The sequence below is a fragment of the Megalops cyprinoides genome, chromosome 7 (assembly GCF_013368585.1).
Source record: "Megalops cyprinoides isolate fMegCyp1 chromosome 7, fMegCyp1.pri, whole genome shotgun sequence".
Taxonomy (NCBI): domain Eukaryota; kingdom Metazoa; phylum Chordata; class Actinopteri; order Elopiformes; family Megalopidae; genus Megalops; species Megalops cyprinoides.
In genome coordinates, this window is record NC_050589.1 from 20,958,796 (window position 1) to 20,975,419 (window position 16,624).

Genomic DNA, 16,624 nt, shown 5'->3' on the forward strand with positions numbered 1-16,624 from the left:
CTGGGGGGGGGGGGGGGGGGCACAAAAGGGGTAAGGGCATAAAGAGATGGAACTGCGGCTTAATTAACTACAAGCACCATGGAGGTGGCAACTGACAGAGTGTCAATTATAACAAGAGCGTAACAATGCAAAACCACAACAGACTTTAAGAAGCCAGGTAAGTAACTGGAAGGTTTTATTTCCAGGTGGGGCACGTTGAGCAAGGTGTTTCCTGAGATTGCATTAGGACATCAAGTAAAAACATAAAAATAGCATAAATAAAGAAGAATAGGCGCAAAGTATGACAATACATGAGCAATGAAGGCACGGAGCATATGAACGGTGTTACAGGGCGATGTACGGGTCACAGACTGACACAAAGTAAGGGCTGTGTCACAGACAGACTGCATGCCGCTGACCTGCCTGACGTCACTGCCGTGGTTGGTGCTGTAGGTGATCTGGTGTCCGGGAACGTCCACAGAGCCTGGCACCCAGCTCACCCTCACCATACTGTGGCTGACTAATGGGAACTGCAGGCTCAGAGGGGGCGGCAAGGGGTCTGCAGGAGGAGGGAATTATCACCACCATTTTCACTATTATTTCTAATACAGTTGTCACTGCTGTTCTTATCACTGACACACACATACACTGATGTGACAAACGTATCATATTAATTGATATTGAAATACAGTAGGGTAAGAAAGAGGAAGACAGGAAAATACAAGAATGAGAGTAGGAAAGAACGAAACAGAAGAAGGAAGACACAGACTAAAATGTAAATGAAAGAAAGAGAGATAGGTGGAGAGAGAATGTTAGGTCTTGTTGGAAACTAGTGAGAGTCTGCATTGGTTTCTTGTGTGTCGCTGCAGTGTCTTGGACTAGAATTCTGCTGCATATTGATTCTGTTGAACAGAGTTGCATTAAATGGATAAAGAGACCAATTCTCAACAGAATGGGACTGTACACTGCTGTACCGTTTTAGTGAGTGAAAAGGGTAGACAGGATCTCACATGTCGCGGAGATTGCAGTGACTGGATCACTGGGGTCCTCGTCATACAGAGCATACAGAGTCACTGAGTAGTCTGTTTCTGGCATCAAACCCCCCAGCTCAACATCTGTCTGGTCTGGTCCAAACTTCACCTGCACACAAGGTGGGTGAAAATACACACACATGTACAAAAACATGTGCATGTCAGTACATCTGAGTTTAGGACACGAGTCAGGACATGTGTTCTATAGCTTCAAACAGGCAAACTACTATAGAATTAAGCAATCTTTCACCACTCTGTAATGACTATGGCACTTGGCCTTTGCCTTACCTCCTTGGCATCCTCGGGCTCCCCGTGCCTGAGGGCAGAGTAGAGGACCATGTATTGTGTAGCCCCGGGGGCAGGGCCCCAGTGCACACGCAGGCTTCCTGGAGACGAGGGTGTAACCTCCAGGCCCTCAGGTGCACCCAGCGGAACTGAGTCCAAGGAGGGAAGGAAAGAAATGACAGATTCAAATTACACAATTAAATCTGTCATATTGAAAAATTAAAAAGTAGACACTGGGGACCTTCACTGCTGTGGAGTGGTACAGTAATTTCTGATGGTATTAATGGTGCCAGTCACACAGTATCATATACTGTCATATCTTAGCATTAGTGCCGACATAATCTCTGAAAACCTGTCAGGATCGCTTATATACTAGGTAAGAATTTCAGATCTTTAAATCTTGGCTACCTTCATGTCTCTGAATGATTCTGGCTCATTTTATCTCCCACTTATCTACGGGTGACTCACGTGTGGTGATAGTTCCTCTCAGGGCAGGGCCCACATTGTTCTCATAGACAGGGAAGATGGATAGGTGGTACTGAGTCTGTGACGAGAGGCCCCTCAACATGACGCTGGAGTCTGTGCCATTCACCACCACCTGTGCACACCAAACAGAGACTTCTTAGAAACAGAGGAACCACTACTGCTACATGCAAGTGTGTATAAGCTGCTCTGCTACTGAGGCTCTGATTGGCTAAGATACCCAATGGTGGAAGATCATCATCACAGAGGGGATTACCACGTAAATGTCTGGCCTTATAATTTGCCATTAATTAAGTGTAAACACTAAAGTGCTGTCATGAAGACTGGGTGTGGCTGAGAACTTGACAGCCTATCAAGGTTCATCTCTCACCTCCTGGGGGCTTTGACCCTCGCTACTGTGGTACACCACTCTGTACTGGAGCGCAGGCCTGGTTGGGGCGGTCCAGCTCAGCCGAACCTCCTTGGAGCCCAGGTCAGAGAAGGTCAGGTCAGTGGGGCTTGGGTAGGACAGGACTGGGTCAGGGGTTGGCCTCTCCATTCCTGGTTAACACAGTGCCCCCCACTCACAACTTAGAATTTTGCTTTATGGTGACTTGAAAATTAAACATGGAGTGTATTATCGGTACCTGCTGTGTTTGGATGCTAAAATGACTTACAGAATTTAATAAGCTGAAACATATAACTATGATATAAATTAAGAATATCGAACGTGCATTGCATTTACTTGTGGCTTTGTGTTTGTGAGAGTTTTGTGTTTGCGTGTGTTAAACTCACTATTGTGTCTTTTTCTTTTGTGTTAAACTCATTCTTGGCCTTGTTGTGACTTGTTTATACTGTGCTACACTCACTCTTGGCCTTGTTGTGATTGGCTTATACTGTGATACACTCACTCTTGGCTTTGCTGCGGTCCTCAATCTTCCCACAAAGGATTCGCACCAGCCGTCCCACCAGTTTGCTCAGCAGAGGGAAGTCGTTCACATTGTAGACGTTGAGCTCCAGGGGCTCGGACGCAACCTGACGGAGCTCCGCCTCATCCGCGTTTTTCACTCCTATGATGCATAGAGGGGGGGATTGGAAGGACTCACCACACAAGAACACAAATACACACATGCACACATTCACTCCTTTTTTAATACAGTGAGAGAAACACATATATAAACACACACAAGCTCTGTAACGCTAACAGGTCCGTCTATTAACTATGTTTGCTCGCTTGTCCAGGTCTATATTTACAAAAACCAGCAACGCAGACACTGAAGAAGCCAAATCAAATTAACCATGGATTAAAAATACAAATAACAGGTCCACCACCAGGGGGCATGTGCCAAGTGCACCCAGTCTCACCCACAGCGATGAGCTCCACTCCAGCATTCTTCAGCTTGTTGGCAGCAGCAATGGCATCATCCTGGGACTTCCCATCAGTCAGGAGGATCAAGAAGCGGGGGGTATCCGGCCGTGCCCCCACCTCCTCCCGAAGATTCTGCTCTAAGACGTGCATTAGAGCTTGACCTGGTGGACACACATATTCACACCCAGGTAATTGAAATTACTCGGACAGTACTCAACAGGACTTCAGCCACCTCCTTTAAAAGGACATTTTCCCCCTTTACCCGCCTTTTAATGTGAGCTGTATCATGGCTTACCTGGCTGAGAAGGTGTTCTGCTCACCTGTGAAGGTGTTCCCTCCTTTATATCTGAAATTCCTGACGGCTTCCAGCAGTTGGTCGCGGGAGGTGAAGTTATTGAGCTGCCACTCAGTGCGGGGATCTCCACTGTACTGGGATAGGGCTGGGAGAAAAGGGAGAGAGGCAAACCGGTCACCACTGCCATGTAAAGAATTATTATTTTCTCCCTTTCATAGTGCTCTGCATGACCACAACATTATAATGAGGCTATAGAGTATTAAATTATGAGCCAACATGCAGTTATTTAATCCTTTATTGTAGTTAGTTGGGGAGCCAGATCCTTCACCTGCTCAATCAATGTTTCACATAACTTACTTATTTACTTATTTGTTTAGTAAAATGGGATCAGTATAGAAAAAGGTTATCAAGGGAAGGACAAATATGTCTACAATGTCCACAGTTTTACCCATTGGGTAACAATCACACCCACTTCCCTCTCACCATATCTAATCTCTTATAAACCATCAGATCATCAAGAAGATACATCAAATAAATTTCTTTAGGTGTGTCTCACCTATCTGCACCCTGTCAGGGCCAATGTGGAAGGGCGTAACCAGGCCCTCCAGGAAGTCTCGAACCCGCTTGAAATTGGTACGCCCAATGCTCCAGGACCCATCCACCAGTAAAACCATGTCAGCAGCCGCGGTTGCGTCGCATTCAAATGCTTTACGCGTGGAAACAGCTGATTCCAGATAGAGCGAGATATAATTCAGCAAGAACTCCAAACTAAATTACATTACTTTCCTACTATCCCACTATAATAATGTGACAACCTGTCTGTTAATGAGTGTGCGTGTGCATGTGTTGATCTAACCTGCAGAGAATGTGTTTCTGAGGGTAAGAGATTATGGAAAAGAGGGACCACATTTCTTCCCTCCAGCTCTTGAGGGGGCCCACAAACAAAGGCATCATCTTCCCTGTCATTAAGTATCATCAGTCACAACAGACTGCCCTTACAGAATGTCAATAATTGGAGATAGCTGGCAGCTATTATTCAAAAAACACATGAGCAACTTGTCGGACAGGAGAGGGGAGGGAATTAATTTTACACACCTGAACTGCAACCTTATTTAGCAGGTTCAACACACTACACCATCAGAAATGAAAAACAGCTCTTTACATTTCACTTTGAAACCTTCTCACTGTCAAAGTAAACCTTCTGCTTTTCATTTCCAACCTCTTCCTCCTTGATGTGTCCTGTATTAGGCTTAGAGGCTGCGCTTTACCTGTGACAGGCTGTGTGGGGACTGTTTTCCTGGGTTTGTCCCTGCTGGAGTTTTCTTCCTCTGACTTCCCACGCGTTGTTCTCTCTTCCTGCTTATCACCTGACTTCGTACGATCCTTGTTTTTCTTCTTCTTCTTCTCCTCCTTGGAGCCCCTCTCTCCCCCCAAGCTTTTGTCCGGGGAGGTGGTTGTTTCTACAGAAACAGAGTTCACCAATAAATGTGCAATGAAAGACTGTATGCAAAAGGATGTGACCTACACCTCCTGTAAAATCACAAACGGCAATAAAAAAGTAGTTTGCCCTCAGCCCAGGAGTGTCTGAGACAAGTGTAGTGTTTCAAGCAACTGCTCTATTAACTGAACAAACAGATGGATCAACTACACACAGATTTATCTGGGTGACTATTTGCTCAAGCAACTCAGGAATTCTAGCATATCCTCTATGTTAAGTAGAAGAACCACCTGGCCTCAGTGCATAATTCAATGGATTCAAATTGCATATGGAAGGGAACAGAATATATTAGATAGAACATTTTAGTTTCATTGGTGTTCAGCCATGACTCTGGCTCTTGAGAACCTGTAAAATTGTGAAGCGGCCGTTAAAAACTTGCCGCAGGAAGGGGAAGGCTCCCCCGCCCCCCACACGGTGTGGAATTGGACAGATTATAGATCAATAAAAATGGAACAGACTCTCATTAGCCTGTTACCAAGATGCCTGGCGGCCTACTACAGTCTGGCATCTCTCCAGCCACCTGCAGTGTCTTAGTAAAACATAATAACAGTGCTGGGCATGCTCCCTGTTGGGTATGGGCACTCCCGTTCATCCCTACAGAGGACCTGTCAGGAAATGTAACAGCTCCTTAATACTGGCTGCCGGGATTTCTTGAACAGGAGGGGGTAGAGAATGAAAAAGAGAGAGAGAGAGAGAGAGAGAGAGAGAGGGGGGGGGGGGGGGGGGGGGGTAGAGAATGAATGTTTTACTGTACGTCTCCTGCAGCAACAGTTGTACAAGACTTGGTTGTAAATCACTTCCGAAAAGCATCATTCCCATACCTTACGCCAGGACTGACATGTTGGAGAAGGCAGGTATGGAGGAAACCTGTCCTGAACTTCCTTTTTCAGAGTGCTGCTATGCTGATAGCTGAAGTATGTGTGTCGGAATAGCACATAAATGTCATTCTTTCCTCTGTAGAAAAATGATTATTGCGTCATACCGTCACATTGATAGAAGTTAAATAAGGTTGTGGGGTAACCTTAAAAGAGCAGTGCACTTCTGTGTAGGAACTCTGTGAAAACTGTGAAAATCCACCTGCCGCTGACACCTGTATGACTTGTGTGTGTCCCCTTACCTGTCCTCGGGGGCTCCGTGAACATCACAGTGGGAGCGGCCAGCAGGGCCTCTGTTGAGTCGTCGATGTCCCCTGACCCCAAACCCCCGGCAATCACTTTCCTCCGCTGCTCTCGGCTGCCAGTGCGGTTCAACCACTCCTCCCGCAGACTGTCAACTAGAGGGGGGGGGGGGTCATGAATGAAAGAGGGAGAAATGTAGAGAAGGGATGAAGGGATTGATAAGGCAAAAAGGAGGAGTGTACACCACCAGTCTTCATTCTCAGCATCCCATTCCCCATCAATGTCATCGTACTAGTCTATTGTCAACACCATGATACTGATGGGACTATCAATGTCAACATCTGAAACTTGCCTCAATTCCTGAGTTTGAATTGAAGTTACTGGTTGGAATGGGCAATGATAACTCATATACTGGATTTGGGCTTGTATGTTGAGTCATAGGCATTAAAAGTATGCAATCAACATGAACAGTGCTAAATACGAAAGTAATATAAAAACTGAGCTTCCCAAATGACCATTATAAAATAGTTATGTCACCAATTGCATGTGAGAGTATGAACTACAGCGTGAGTCATGTAAGGAGCCATTTTGCCTTTCGGCTTTTAAATGGATATAATTCTTGGATGACAAGTAGTACGCACGTATCTGAAAATCTGCTTCAAGTGCAAGTTTAACCTGTCGGAACATGCAGCAGCCAACATAGTAACCTGCTCTCACAACGGTGTTTAAAGTTTAATAATGTCTGCTGCATAAAATATTTTATTAATATTTGGCAGCGGCTGTAAAACCTGTCATCCTAAGTCAGTCAGCTGAGTCTTTCAGAATAGGAGGTGTTAGAAGCAGGGCTCAGACGCATGGGACTTTATGGGAGTAGCACTGTGGGGCATGTGAAGAACAGCTGTCTGACTCATCAGCTTCAAGAGTACAACAATGGGGCTCAGAAGGCCTTAGGTCGGGCCTGAGATACACTGAAATAAACTTCAAGGTAAACGAGGTTTGCACCTCGTTCCAAGGTTAATTTAGTGAATACTTCTTCATCCTTTTATATGGTTAGATTTTAACCACATAAACCACCCTAACCATATAACCATTCCAAGCTTACATTAGATGCAGTTACATTGGCCTAATTTGTGTTTGGAATTGGGGAGGATGACTGGAAATGGATTGTCAATGAGCTGTTTGGTCTGCTTGGCTTGTTCTGTCTATAGGAGCTTGATAGTGGCCAACACTAACCCTGGATCACTGTTTTTGCAAGGTTCTGTCCTAATAACTTTTTAAAAAGCTCCCTTTGACAGTCCAGCTTTTGCCTGAATAGGTATGTGTTTAACCTGGCATTTTTCTAAATATATGACAGTTTTTTTCCTTTGTATATATTTCTAATTTCTTTCAGGTATACATGTGAAAATCTGTTCTGAAGTCTATCAATACCTAAGTAACATGGAAGTATTGTAATTTTATTGTGTTATCTTTTGTTTATCAGTGTTTCCATCTTTACTGTCTTTTTAAGATATCAAAATCTAAATGAAAATCTAAATCTCCCTTTGGTGTTGCTGACTCTGAGCTGACAAATGAGCAGTCACAGGATTACGGCTTCTTTGTACATTAACATAACTGTCTCCATTCCTCTGCTTCCTCTCCCAAGATACACACACTCTCTAATTCTACAGGAATCCATGGCTTTAACAGCATCAATTACAGCCCGACAAAAGTCAAAGACACTCAGGTATTTTGTGAAACCCCCGGCTACTGAGAACAAACGATACACAGCACCTCTGATGGGCTTAACTTATAATTACATATAATTATCTGCAACTGTCACAGTTGTGTCTCGTTCTGAGCTCTGAGGTTTTGTGGGTTGCCGAGAGGCACTGGTAGACTTAGGGTCCGTGCAAAAACAAAACCCAGGGCTGCTTTTCCTTTATTTCCCTGGGATAGAATCTCTGTTATTTTACACAAGGGGAGGGGGTGGGGTGTGGAATGAATGTATCATGTCCATCTGAAAGGGGGTACCAACAAGGGGGTGCTGTGAAGGTTGGTTGTATCTGAGGGGATGGTTACGGGGTACTAGGGGTTTCCATCTTGCTGGAGCAAGGCAAAGGGGAAGAAATTAAAACCAAAAGCAATTGTTTAGGCATTCAAAGCCAACTTATTCCTTTTGAACAAAAGTTAATCAGTCATAACACAAAACATCACCACTGACCTACATTTGTGGTCAATGATAAGGACTGCCCTTAGAAACTGACAAAAAAAACTTTATGCTTTTTAAGAAATACTTTTGACATCACTGAATTATGAGCATCAAAACGCATTATTTGAAATACTTCAATTACATAAAAGGAGAAGCAATTGGAACAGCCTGCTGAAGTCAGCTTCTGCTCCCTGCACATTCCAACCATGCCATATATTCCACACTTTTCACCTAGCTCACATTGGTTTGATAATGAATCCCGGAGGATCTTTAGAGGCTGTAGACTGAAACATTGCCAGTCGTGACAAGTCTGGCCCAATGGGGACGTACAGCGAGGGCAGAGCAGGCTAAATCTTCCATCTCTGCTTCCCTTTCTTTTCCTTTTCACCTCTTCTTTTCTCTCCCTCTGTGACTTCCTTTTCCTCTTCCACTCACAACTGTTCTTTCCCTCCTCCCTCTCTCCCACTGTGCTACAAATGCCTCTCTCCTCTAGTCTCTTACTGGTGAATCGTCTCTTGGCGATGAGCTTCTCCTGTGTCCCGTTGAGCATCAGGACTTGCAGGGCGTACTCCTGCCGGGGGTCCAGCCCTGCCACTGTGGCCCTGCCCCGTGTTGTCGTCAACATCAGCTCTGGCTGGGGCTCGTCTGGGGGTAGCAAAAGAGCAGTGAATGGTGGATTACAGAGTCAGTGGAAGCACACAGAAAACAACAAGACTTTATCACCGTTTAGAAAGAAACGTGTTCCGGCAGAGGGAGAAAGGGGTTGGTTGCTTCATGCAAAAGTTCAGTTAGCCTCAATCACACAATAGGCTACGCCTTGCTCGCCAATTTATGAGGGCCCCTCCCTGTTCCATGGATTTTTTTTTATAGCCCTCAATGTAAGGTATCTTACTCATGTATTGCCAATTCAATTCTTCCTCTCCCCAGAAACTCACAGAATTGAGACATGCAATCTATTACTATCACACCCTTCTATAGCTAATGTCCGCTTTCCCTCTTTAGCTGAAGGGTAGACATATTTGTTTTTTTCTTGTGGCATTTCTGAGTCAGAGTACAAGAGGCTTGCCCAGACACAGCTATGGAGAGAAAGAAAGACAGAGAGAGAGAGAGAGAGGGAAAGACAAAAGGAGAAAGGGAGAGAGAAGGGGGAGAGGCAGCTGGCCCCATGCCTATCTCTCATAATTCCATCACTGTGTATAAAGCCCCCCTCACACCCCTCACCTGTAGATAGAATGCTGACACAATGAGGAAAGAATCTCCTGATACACTACTCACTTGACAGGAGACAGGGAACGGTAGAGGGAGAGGGGGAGGTGTGGGGAGGGCAAAAAGCACAGGGTGAAAGCTTGTCTCCTTATTATTATAGGTTAATAATATAAAGCTATTACATATATTTTGCTGTAAATAATAAAAACAAGAACAAGTGTAACATTTACTATTAATAGCCTAGTCCATACTATTTTTGACCCATTACTATCTGTTTATAGGAAGCATCCAGTGGCTCAGAGCCAGAGTACTACTACAGGCATTACACAAATTTTTTCAAGAAGAAATTGACCTGAGGGACTTGACAGCACACGGGTGATTTGATCTAAATAACTGCATCAGTAAATCATGAACCTCCTTAGGAGAAATGACCCTTGACCCCTAAGGCTGAACCTGTGAATGAACCCTGCTTCGAAGAGTGCTGGCGTATTGCAGTCTAAAAGTCCATTTCTCCCACTGTGAGGACATCTCACCTGAAATGGGCTTCACTCGAACCTTGTACCCCTGAACTGGAGTCTCGGCCTCCTTCCACTTCATCTGGAGACGATCCTCAGACAGCACGGTGAGCTTGAGCTTCCCTGCAAGAAAACACTATCTGTTCAAACTGCTGTTTCACTGTTGTGCATGTGCATGTGGTGTGTGTGTGTGTGTGTGTGTGTGTGTGTGTAGGGGGGTAGTAGTGATATGAGTAGATTTTGTGCAGTAGGAAAATAACCAGTTCCATGTGACCTGTGAAGCAGGAGGAGAGGAGACAGCACTGCCTGGGAGCAAACGCTGTCCTGTGCTGAATGATTTACACATTAACATATGCTCACAAATGTGCACCCATAGCGCACACACATGCACACATGCACATGTATGTGCACACATGTACATATACAAACACACACACACATGCACATGTATGTGCACACATGTACATATACAAACACACACACACAGACAAAACATCATAGACTGACAGACAAACACAGATAGACAGGCTGACTTACACACTCCACAGCAATTTCTTCACAGCTTGTTGTGAGATAATAAGTGAGTTGGGTTAGAGATGCAGCTGTTTTGGCAGTGTGTTCCTGTGCCTGGGTTGATGGAAGATGATAATGAGTTGAAAACTGACTGAGTAATTCATGGAAAACGGGGCTAGGGGAAGGGGGAGAAGAGGGGAGCTGAGATCTGCCTTGAGATCAAAGAGATACACAAAATAGTTTTCAAAGCATTTCTTTGCACTAGCTGTAAAGTTTTTTGGGCCTACCCTGCCTGGGGAGTGGGAACCCCTCTCCCCTTCCTGACCTCCAAACCCCTCTTCCCCTCCCCTCAACTCTTCTCTTGTCGGAACTCATTTGCAAAAGTTCCGCTTGCTCTTTCCCAACAATCTGCCCTCTTATGTCCTCGTCCCTGTCATCCACTCCCTGTGCCAGCTGCCCCCGTCTCCTCAAGCAGGTCTTTTGTTTCGAGTGCGCGGGGGGATGGGGATTGGCAGAGGGGACAGGAAATCCATTCGGGGAAAGGTTAGCTTGGGGGCACCGCATGTACATGACGTTGGGCCCAACTGCGAGCGACACCCCAAGGGTGAACACATGAATTGAAGTGTTGTGTCTGCGCGTGTCGGCTACCCTTTCGGCATCCTCCTTTTGGGGTCCCCATTCCCTTGGCAACGCTTGAGGGTTCCTGTGTCTAGCTTGTTGGCAGAACATGAGAGAAAGTGGGGAAGTTTCATATGTACTGAGGTCTTTGTCTGGCCAGGCACCCGGCAGCAACAACCACAACAACTACTGTGCCAAAGTAACCCTTGGGTTAGTTCCGCACTGTGGACTTGGGATGAAGCCAGGCGCACAATGACAAAGTGCCTGAGACATTGATACGCTGATGGACGGAATCAAATTCAGCCTCTAAGCAGGAAGTATTTAAAACATTCATTTATAACAGTTCCTTCATTTAAAAAAATCTTTCTGAGAAAAATGTTTTTGTAAATGAAGTTTATGACAATAAATGGTACTGCTCTGAATTGGTTTATTGAAACTTAGTGGTGTCCTTCACTGTGTGTGGACTCTGTTGGCCTCTTGGTCTCCTTCAGTACACAGTCCCATGTGATATTTATGATTGCTGTGATCTCACTCACATACAGTAATGCATTATCACACAACCTGTACTGGCAGATTTCACTCTTCTTATGCATTTTACATAATTAAAACTATCAAGGCATGGCCAGGACAGGAATGGATCAAACCTGCATGTAATGGGAGTTTTCTCCCTGCCCCAAGAACATAAGTTCAAATGAAAGATCTCACTGGGCTCCCAAATAGCTCAGTGGTTTAGGCACTCACTTTGAGTGCAAGCTGAATTCTGTGGCCTGGGCTCCATCCCAGCAATGCCATCAGCTGCCAATGATTGGGAGCCCACAGCAGCAGAACTAATTTGCTTTGTTCTGCTGGGGATAGGGGTGGGTTTGTCAGCAAAGGCTGCTCCTTATGCTCACTATGACTTATCAAGCACCTGTAGTTTTGTTGGACGGCGTCAGTGAAGCCACACCCACGCCCCAATAGGTGCTACTCGCTGTGGTGCACTGGTAGACTTGCAAACTGCAAAACAGTCACAGTATCCAGCTGCAGATTACTAAACTGGGGTTCCAGTTGCAAAAGGAGTGGGGAAAAAAGGCATAAGAAAAATAAAAGGGCTCAGTTCAAAGCCTCAGTTATTAAAAATGTGCAAACTCTAAACCAGTAAGCATACTTCAGATCCAATGGTAAGCACGCTTCTGTTGCTTAGTTTATATTTCGAATTTACTCACAGAAATATTTTTGTTTTGTATGACCTGACTCATATAATCTGTCCCATGAAATTCCCATTTCAATCCCTTGTACTCCACATGTAAGCAAAAAAGATCCTTCCAGAATCCACACATGGCAATTCCACTTACATAAGTGAAGGACTGTGAGGAGAAAAAAGAGGAGAGAAGTTGTGGGAACAGACAAATGGCGGAGCGAGAGAGAGAGAAAGAGAGGTGACAGCAGTAAAGAGCAAGTCTTTGTGCTCTTTCCATGGCGCCCCCGTGTCATTATCTTAAATGCCACCATGCTGGCCACTCTGCAGGCTCTTTGTTCTACAGCACTCTGTTCGTGTTTGTTGAGCAGAGGTGTCTCAACATGCTCCATCAAACGACAAGGAACGCATTTTGTTTGAATACATGTAGGAATTTGCAACGCTGACGCTGTAAATATTTCAAATTCATACTAATTGTGCTAAAATGTGTGCACAAATAAATGCTCATTGAAGTATGTGTGTATGTGCATACTCTGTTATCCTGACCTGAATGTCTTAATAAAGGAATTGGCCCATACCTGCCCTTGGCAGGACTGTAGACAGGGCCATCTTATCTGGGAATGCTCACACTGACAGACTGGCATGGCAACGTATGTGTTGGCTATAACTGTCTAATCAGTCTAACACCCTGAGGAATGCAAGTAACATTCTTGTGAGCATCATCAATGTTTTTTGTTTATTCTAGATGGATGTGGGTTCCAACAATAACACAATGTGCAAGAATAGCACCAAAGATACCCAGGCCAAGCGAGGAATTAGCTTATAAGGAGGCAGTTTGTTTGTGTTTTTCCGTGTGTGTCTGTCCTTTTGTGAGGTGTACTGGTGGACCTATATAGAGGTCTCTTTTAACAGACTAATGATCCAGGTCTTTGTGAGCATTGAAAACAAAAAGAAAACCAGAACAATCAAGAGAAGTCTCCAGTAAAGTCTGCTACTTTTTCCATTATTTACAAAAACCTTCTTGTTTCAGTCTGACTTGAGACAAAAGTGATGACCAAAAGAAGCACTGTCTCAAGTGCTTTTGGCAGTTTGGCTGAATTGCCTGGAGTGCTTTGGCTGTACGCAGCTAGGCTAAAGAAAGGGGGAGTACCTTGGCTGTGGACTCCAGAGGCCAGCAAAAGGAGAGCTGCCAGGCCAGACATCAGCAGCACTGGGAGGAGAGGGGGACAGCAGCAGGAAGACATTGGGAAACCTGGAGCTCCTGAACACCTGACAAAGCAGAACAAAAGACATGATTGAATGAAGCATGACTGAATTAATAAAAGACAAACTCCCTGATATATGATGGGATGGCAGTGTAGCATAGTGGTATAGAGCAGGGCTTGTAACCAAAAGTTTGCTGGTTTGATTCCCCGCTGGAGCACTGCTGTAGTACCCATGGGCAAGGTACTTAAACCAGAATTGGCTCAGTAAATATCAAGTTGTATAAATGTAAAAAAAATACAACGTGTAGGTCACTCTGGATAAGAGCATCTGCTAAATGATAGTAATGTGATGTACTGATGTTGTCGGACCACAGGCATGGACTGAAACGCAGACCAAGTGTACTCAGGTTCCAAGGTGCTTTATTGAAGGGGAAGTCGCAGGGCAGGTACGAAATTGCAGAACAGGCAGAGTCAAAACCCAGAGAGGCAGTCTGACACAGAATAACCGAGGAGCAGGAATCAAAAACAGGAGCAGGCTGGGTCAAACTGGGCAGGCAGGCAGAACAGGCAACCAAGGCAGGGCGGTGGGCAGGGACAGTCGGAAGTCAGGTGGAAGTCAGAACAAGATCAACACAATGAGAAAAATCGGGCATGTAAGCAACCGGGGGGGGGGGGGGGGGCAGACAAACTGGCAACAAGACAGAGGCAGGTAGAGGTGAGCACGAAATCAGGTGGGTGGGGACAGGGCGGAGAGCGGGCGGGGCGGGAACACGTGGAAACTGTAAACAAAAGCACATGGAGGACACTGACAGACAGGGAGAGCACAAAAACAACAGCTAGGGGGCCGAAGTACTGACAGATATATTCTCCATTTGCAATACTATGTCACCCGTGAATTCAAGTTGCTGGAAAAGAATGAACACACCATGGCAGAAAACAGTAATGAAATAATGATGGAAAACAACAATGAAATACGCAAGTCCTGCTGTCAGAATAAAAGTCATGAGTGCAAAGTTTTCATACCTTATTGTGAAAGTGTTTGTAAAATAATTTTTAATTGAAGGTTGAAAAACACTATAACTGGAATTATGGAATAAAATACTAGAGTTAACATGAATTTGTTTCCTGTTGTGATTTACATAATAACATACTGCTTTGAAAATAGAATGAAAAAGAAAACAGCACGAATATGCCAATAGTGGTAATAAACACAAAATTGCATTAAATATGTCACACCTAACATCGTCACTTACCCACCATGGATTTTCCAAACTAAACTAAGTAGCAAGAATACAAGTAAATAAATGTAACATGTTATCATTTCTAATAACCTGTGAAGGCAAGGCATAATTCTGAATGCTTACAAGGAAATTCCATTTCCCAAGTGTACTTTAACTGATGACACAGAGGAATTCCAAAGTGCAAGGTGACCTTTCTAATTAGTAATAAGACATACAGGGTAATTAGTAACAAGCATTTGTGAGCTGACAAGAGAGGTTGTCTGCCAGAACAAGTCAGGCCTCATCTGTCTGTGAATCCCACACTCCAGCCATGGGAAACCACAAGACAGCTCTTGGGATAACTGGTCATAAGGAAGACCATTGTAGTAAATTACAGGACAGAGGGTTATGTTGTAAAACACCTGTCTGAGTACTAGGGGATTCATGAGTCTTGTCTCTCATTCACTCTTGCCTAGGTTCTACATCCTGTCAGTGACTGTCAAACCTGGATTCGTTGTATCAACAAAGTGTCTGAGACAATATTAATACAATGAAATCAAAAACAAGACAGCCATATAATTGAAAGGTGGTTCTGTATTGTATATGAACAACAGTCCAGTCATACGAAATAATCAAATATTAACCTAGACAATACCCACGCCGGTTTGCTATCGTTAGTCGTGACCCCAGTCTCCCGCCGCAGGCCGACATTCGCAAAAGTTCCAGCGTGCGTGTCGTTACATGTCCAGCGGTGGAGACCGTCATCAGCCCCACGGCCTGGAGGATCACTCAGCTCTCGCGCGCCGTAGGACACGATTCGCGGTTCTCCGTTATAACTCTCCCAGATCCATACTTGTCTGTCAGCCACAATGCAGAGGTATGGTGCCACAGATGAGGCGTTACGCAATGCAAGAAACCCGCTCCCTCGGGCATGGGAAAAATAACCTTCATAATCTGTAGTTCTAAAATGTGCACCACCTATTTAGGTGAGAGAAAATATAAAATGCATATAATCTAATACTGAATATGCATGAGTCAGAAGCTTGGATTTCATCTTTTGCTTTTACCATAAGACCAGCGTGTAAGAGGCAGAGGTTGTAGGAAGTCTGCCGATTCTTTAGTCATTGGTTTAAATTGTAAGTAACTGACATCTGTGATGGTGACGAGTTATTTTCTGATCATTTCGCCCTTTCATTGAATTTTGGCCAAGGGGACTAAATAAGGAACCACACTGCATTGCGCTGCTACAAAAATGTACCCAAAGGAACAGTACTGTTATCACTATGGCAATCACTTCAGAGAATTTGGACATGTTATTGTCCGCTGTCATGTTGTTATGCATGCAGTGATACACCTTGCTGTTTTGATTCAGATTCAAGCACGTTTTGTGTGGGATTCCTGTCTGCACAAGCATTACTTACACATCAACTTCTTCAGGGTGTGAGCCTTACTTTTAGTCCCTAAAATCAATCTGCGTTACGTCGTGCGTGCGACCTCATTAACTTTCAGGTACGGTAGCTCCCTACCACCTTTTCAGACCTGAAAGTTGCTTCAGTCAAAACAACACTGCGCTAAAATGATACGGCCCGTTCAAGAAACAAGAAATCCCTCTGAAAACAGGACCGGTTGACAGCACAGTGACCGGTGAGTTTCTTTTTGCAGTGATTGTATTTGGGTTTTGGATATAAAGCACGAGACAACCTGCGATGCTGACAGCTTCAGTTTCATCAATTTTATCCACTCCCGGTAGCAATTCAGCAGATTAGTGTACTAGTATAAACACAGCGACAAGTAAAATACAATTCTTTTCAAATGTTACGAGCAAAGTTTAATGGCGGGCGTACCTGAGGCCGTGCGTTTACGTCCAGATTGTTTCCCCTTGCGCTAGGGTGAGTCTGGCGCATTCCAAAAGCTGTTGTCAACACTCGAGGAGTTCCGCACTGCC

The 16,624-nt window shown here is 44.7% G+C and overlaps 1 protein-coding gene across 1 annotated transcript in view; it reads right to left on the minus strand.

Annotated features, from left to right (window-relative positions):
• Positions 1 to 16,624, minus strand: part of LOC118780834 (collagen alpha-1(XX) chain) — a 31,326-nt gene extending 14,702 nt beyond the window's left edge. The window contains exons 1-15 of the mRNA XM_036533552.1: positions 16,524 to 16,624; positions 13,405 to 13,523; positions 9,965 to 10,069; positions 8,727 to 8,870; positions 6,037 to 6,192; positions 4,690 to 4,881; positions 3,978 to 4,145; positions 3,447 to 3,566; positions 3,123 to 3,287; positions 2,669 to 2,827; positions 2,149 to 2,318; positions 1,764 to 1,893; positions 1,299 to 1,444; positions 990 to 1,119; positions 399 to 538 (exon numbers count right to left, since the gene is read on the minus strand). Of these exons, the coding sequence (XP_036389445.1) occupies positions 399 to 538; positions 990 to 1,119; positions 1,299 to 1,444; positions 1,764 to 1,893; positions 2,149 to 2,318; positions 2,669 to 2,827; positions 3,123 to 3,287; positions 3,447 to 3,566; positions 3,978 to 4,145; positions 4,690 to 4,881; positions 6,037 to 6,192; positions 8,727 to 8,870; positions 9,965 to 10,069; positions 13,405 to 13,498 (2,019 nt within the window). The 5' untranslated portion in view covers positions 13,499 to 13,523; positions 16,524 to 16,624. The remainder of the gene's footprint in view (positions 1 to 398; positions 539 to 989; positions 1,120 to 1,298; positions 1,445 to 1,763; positions 1,894 to 2,148; positions 2,319 to 2,668; positions 2,828 to 3,122; positions 3,288 to 3,446; positions 3,567 to 3,977; positions 4,146 to 4,689; positions 4,882 to 6,036; positions 6,193 to 8,726; positions 8,871 to 9,964; positions 10,070 to 13,404; positions 13,524 to 16,523) is intronic.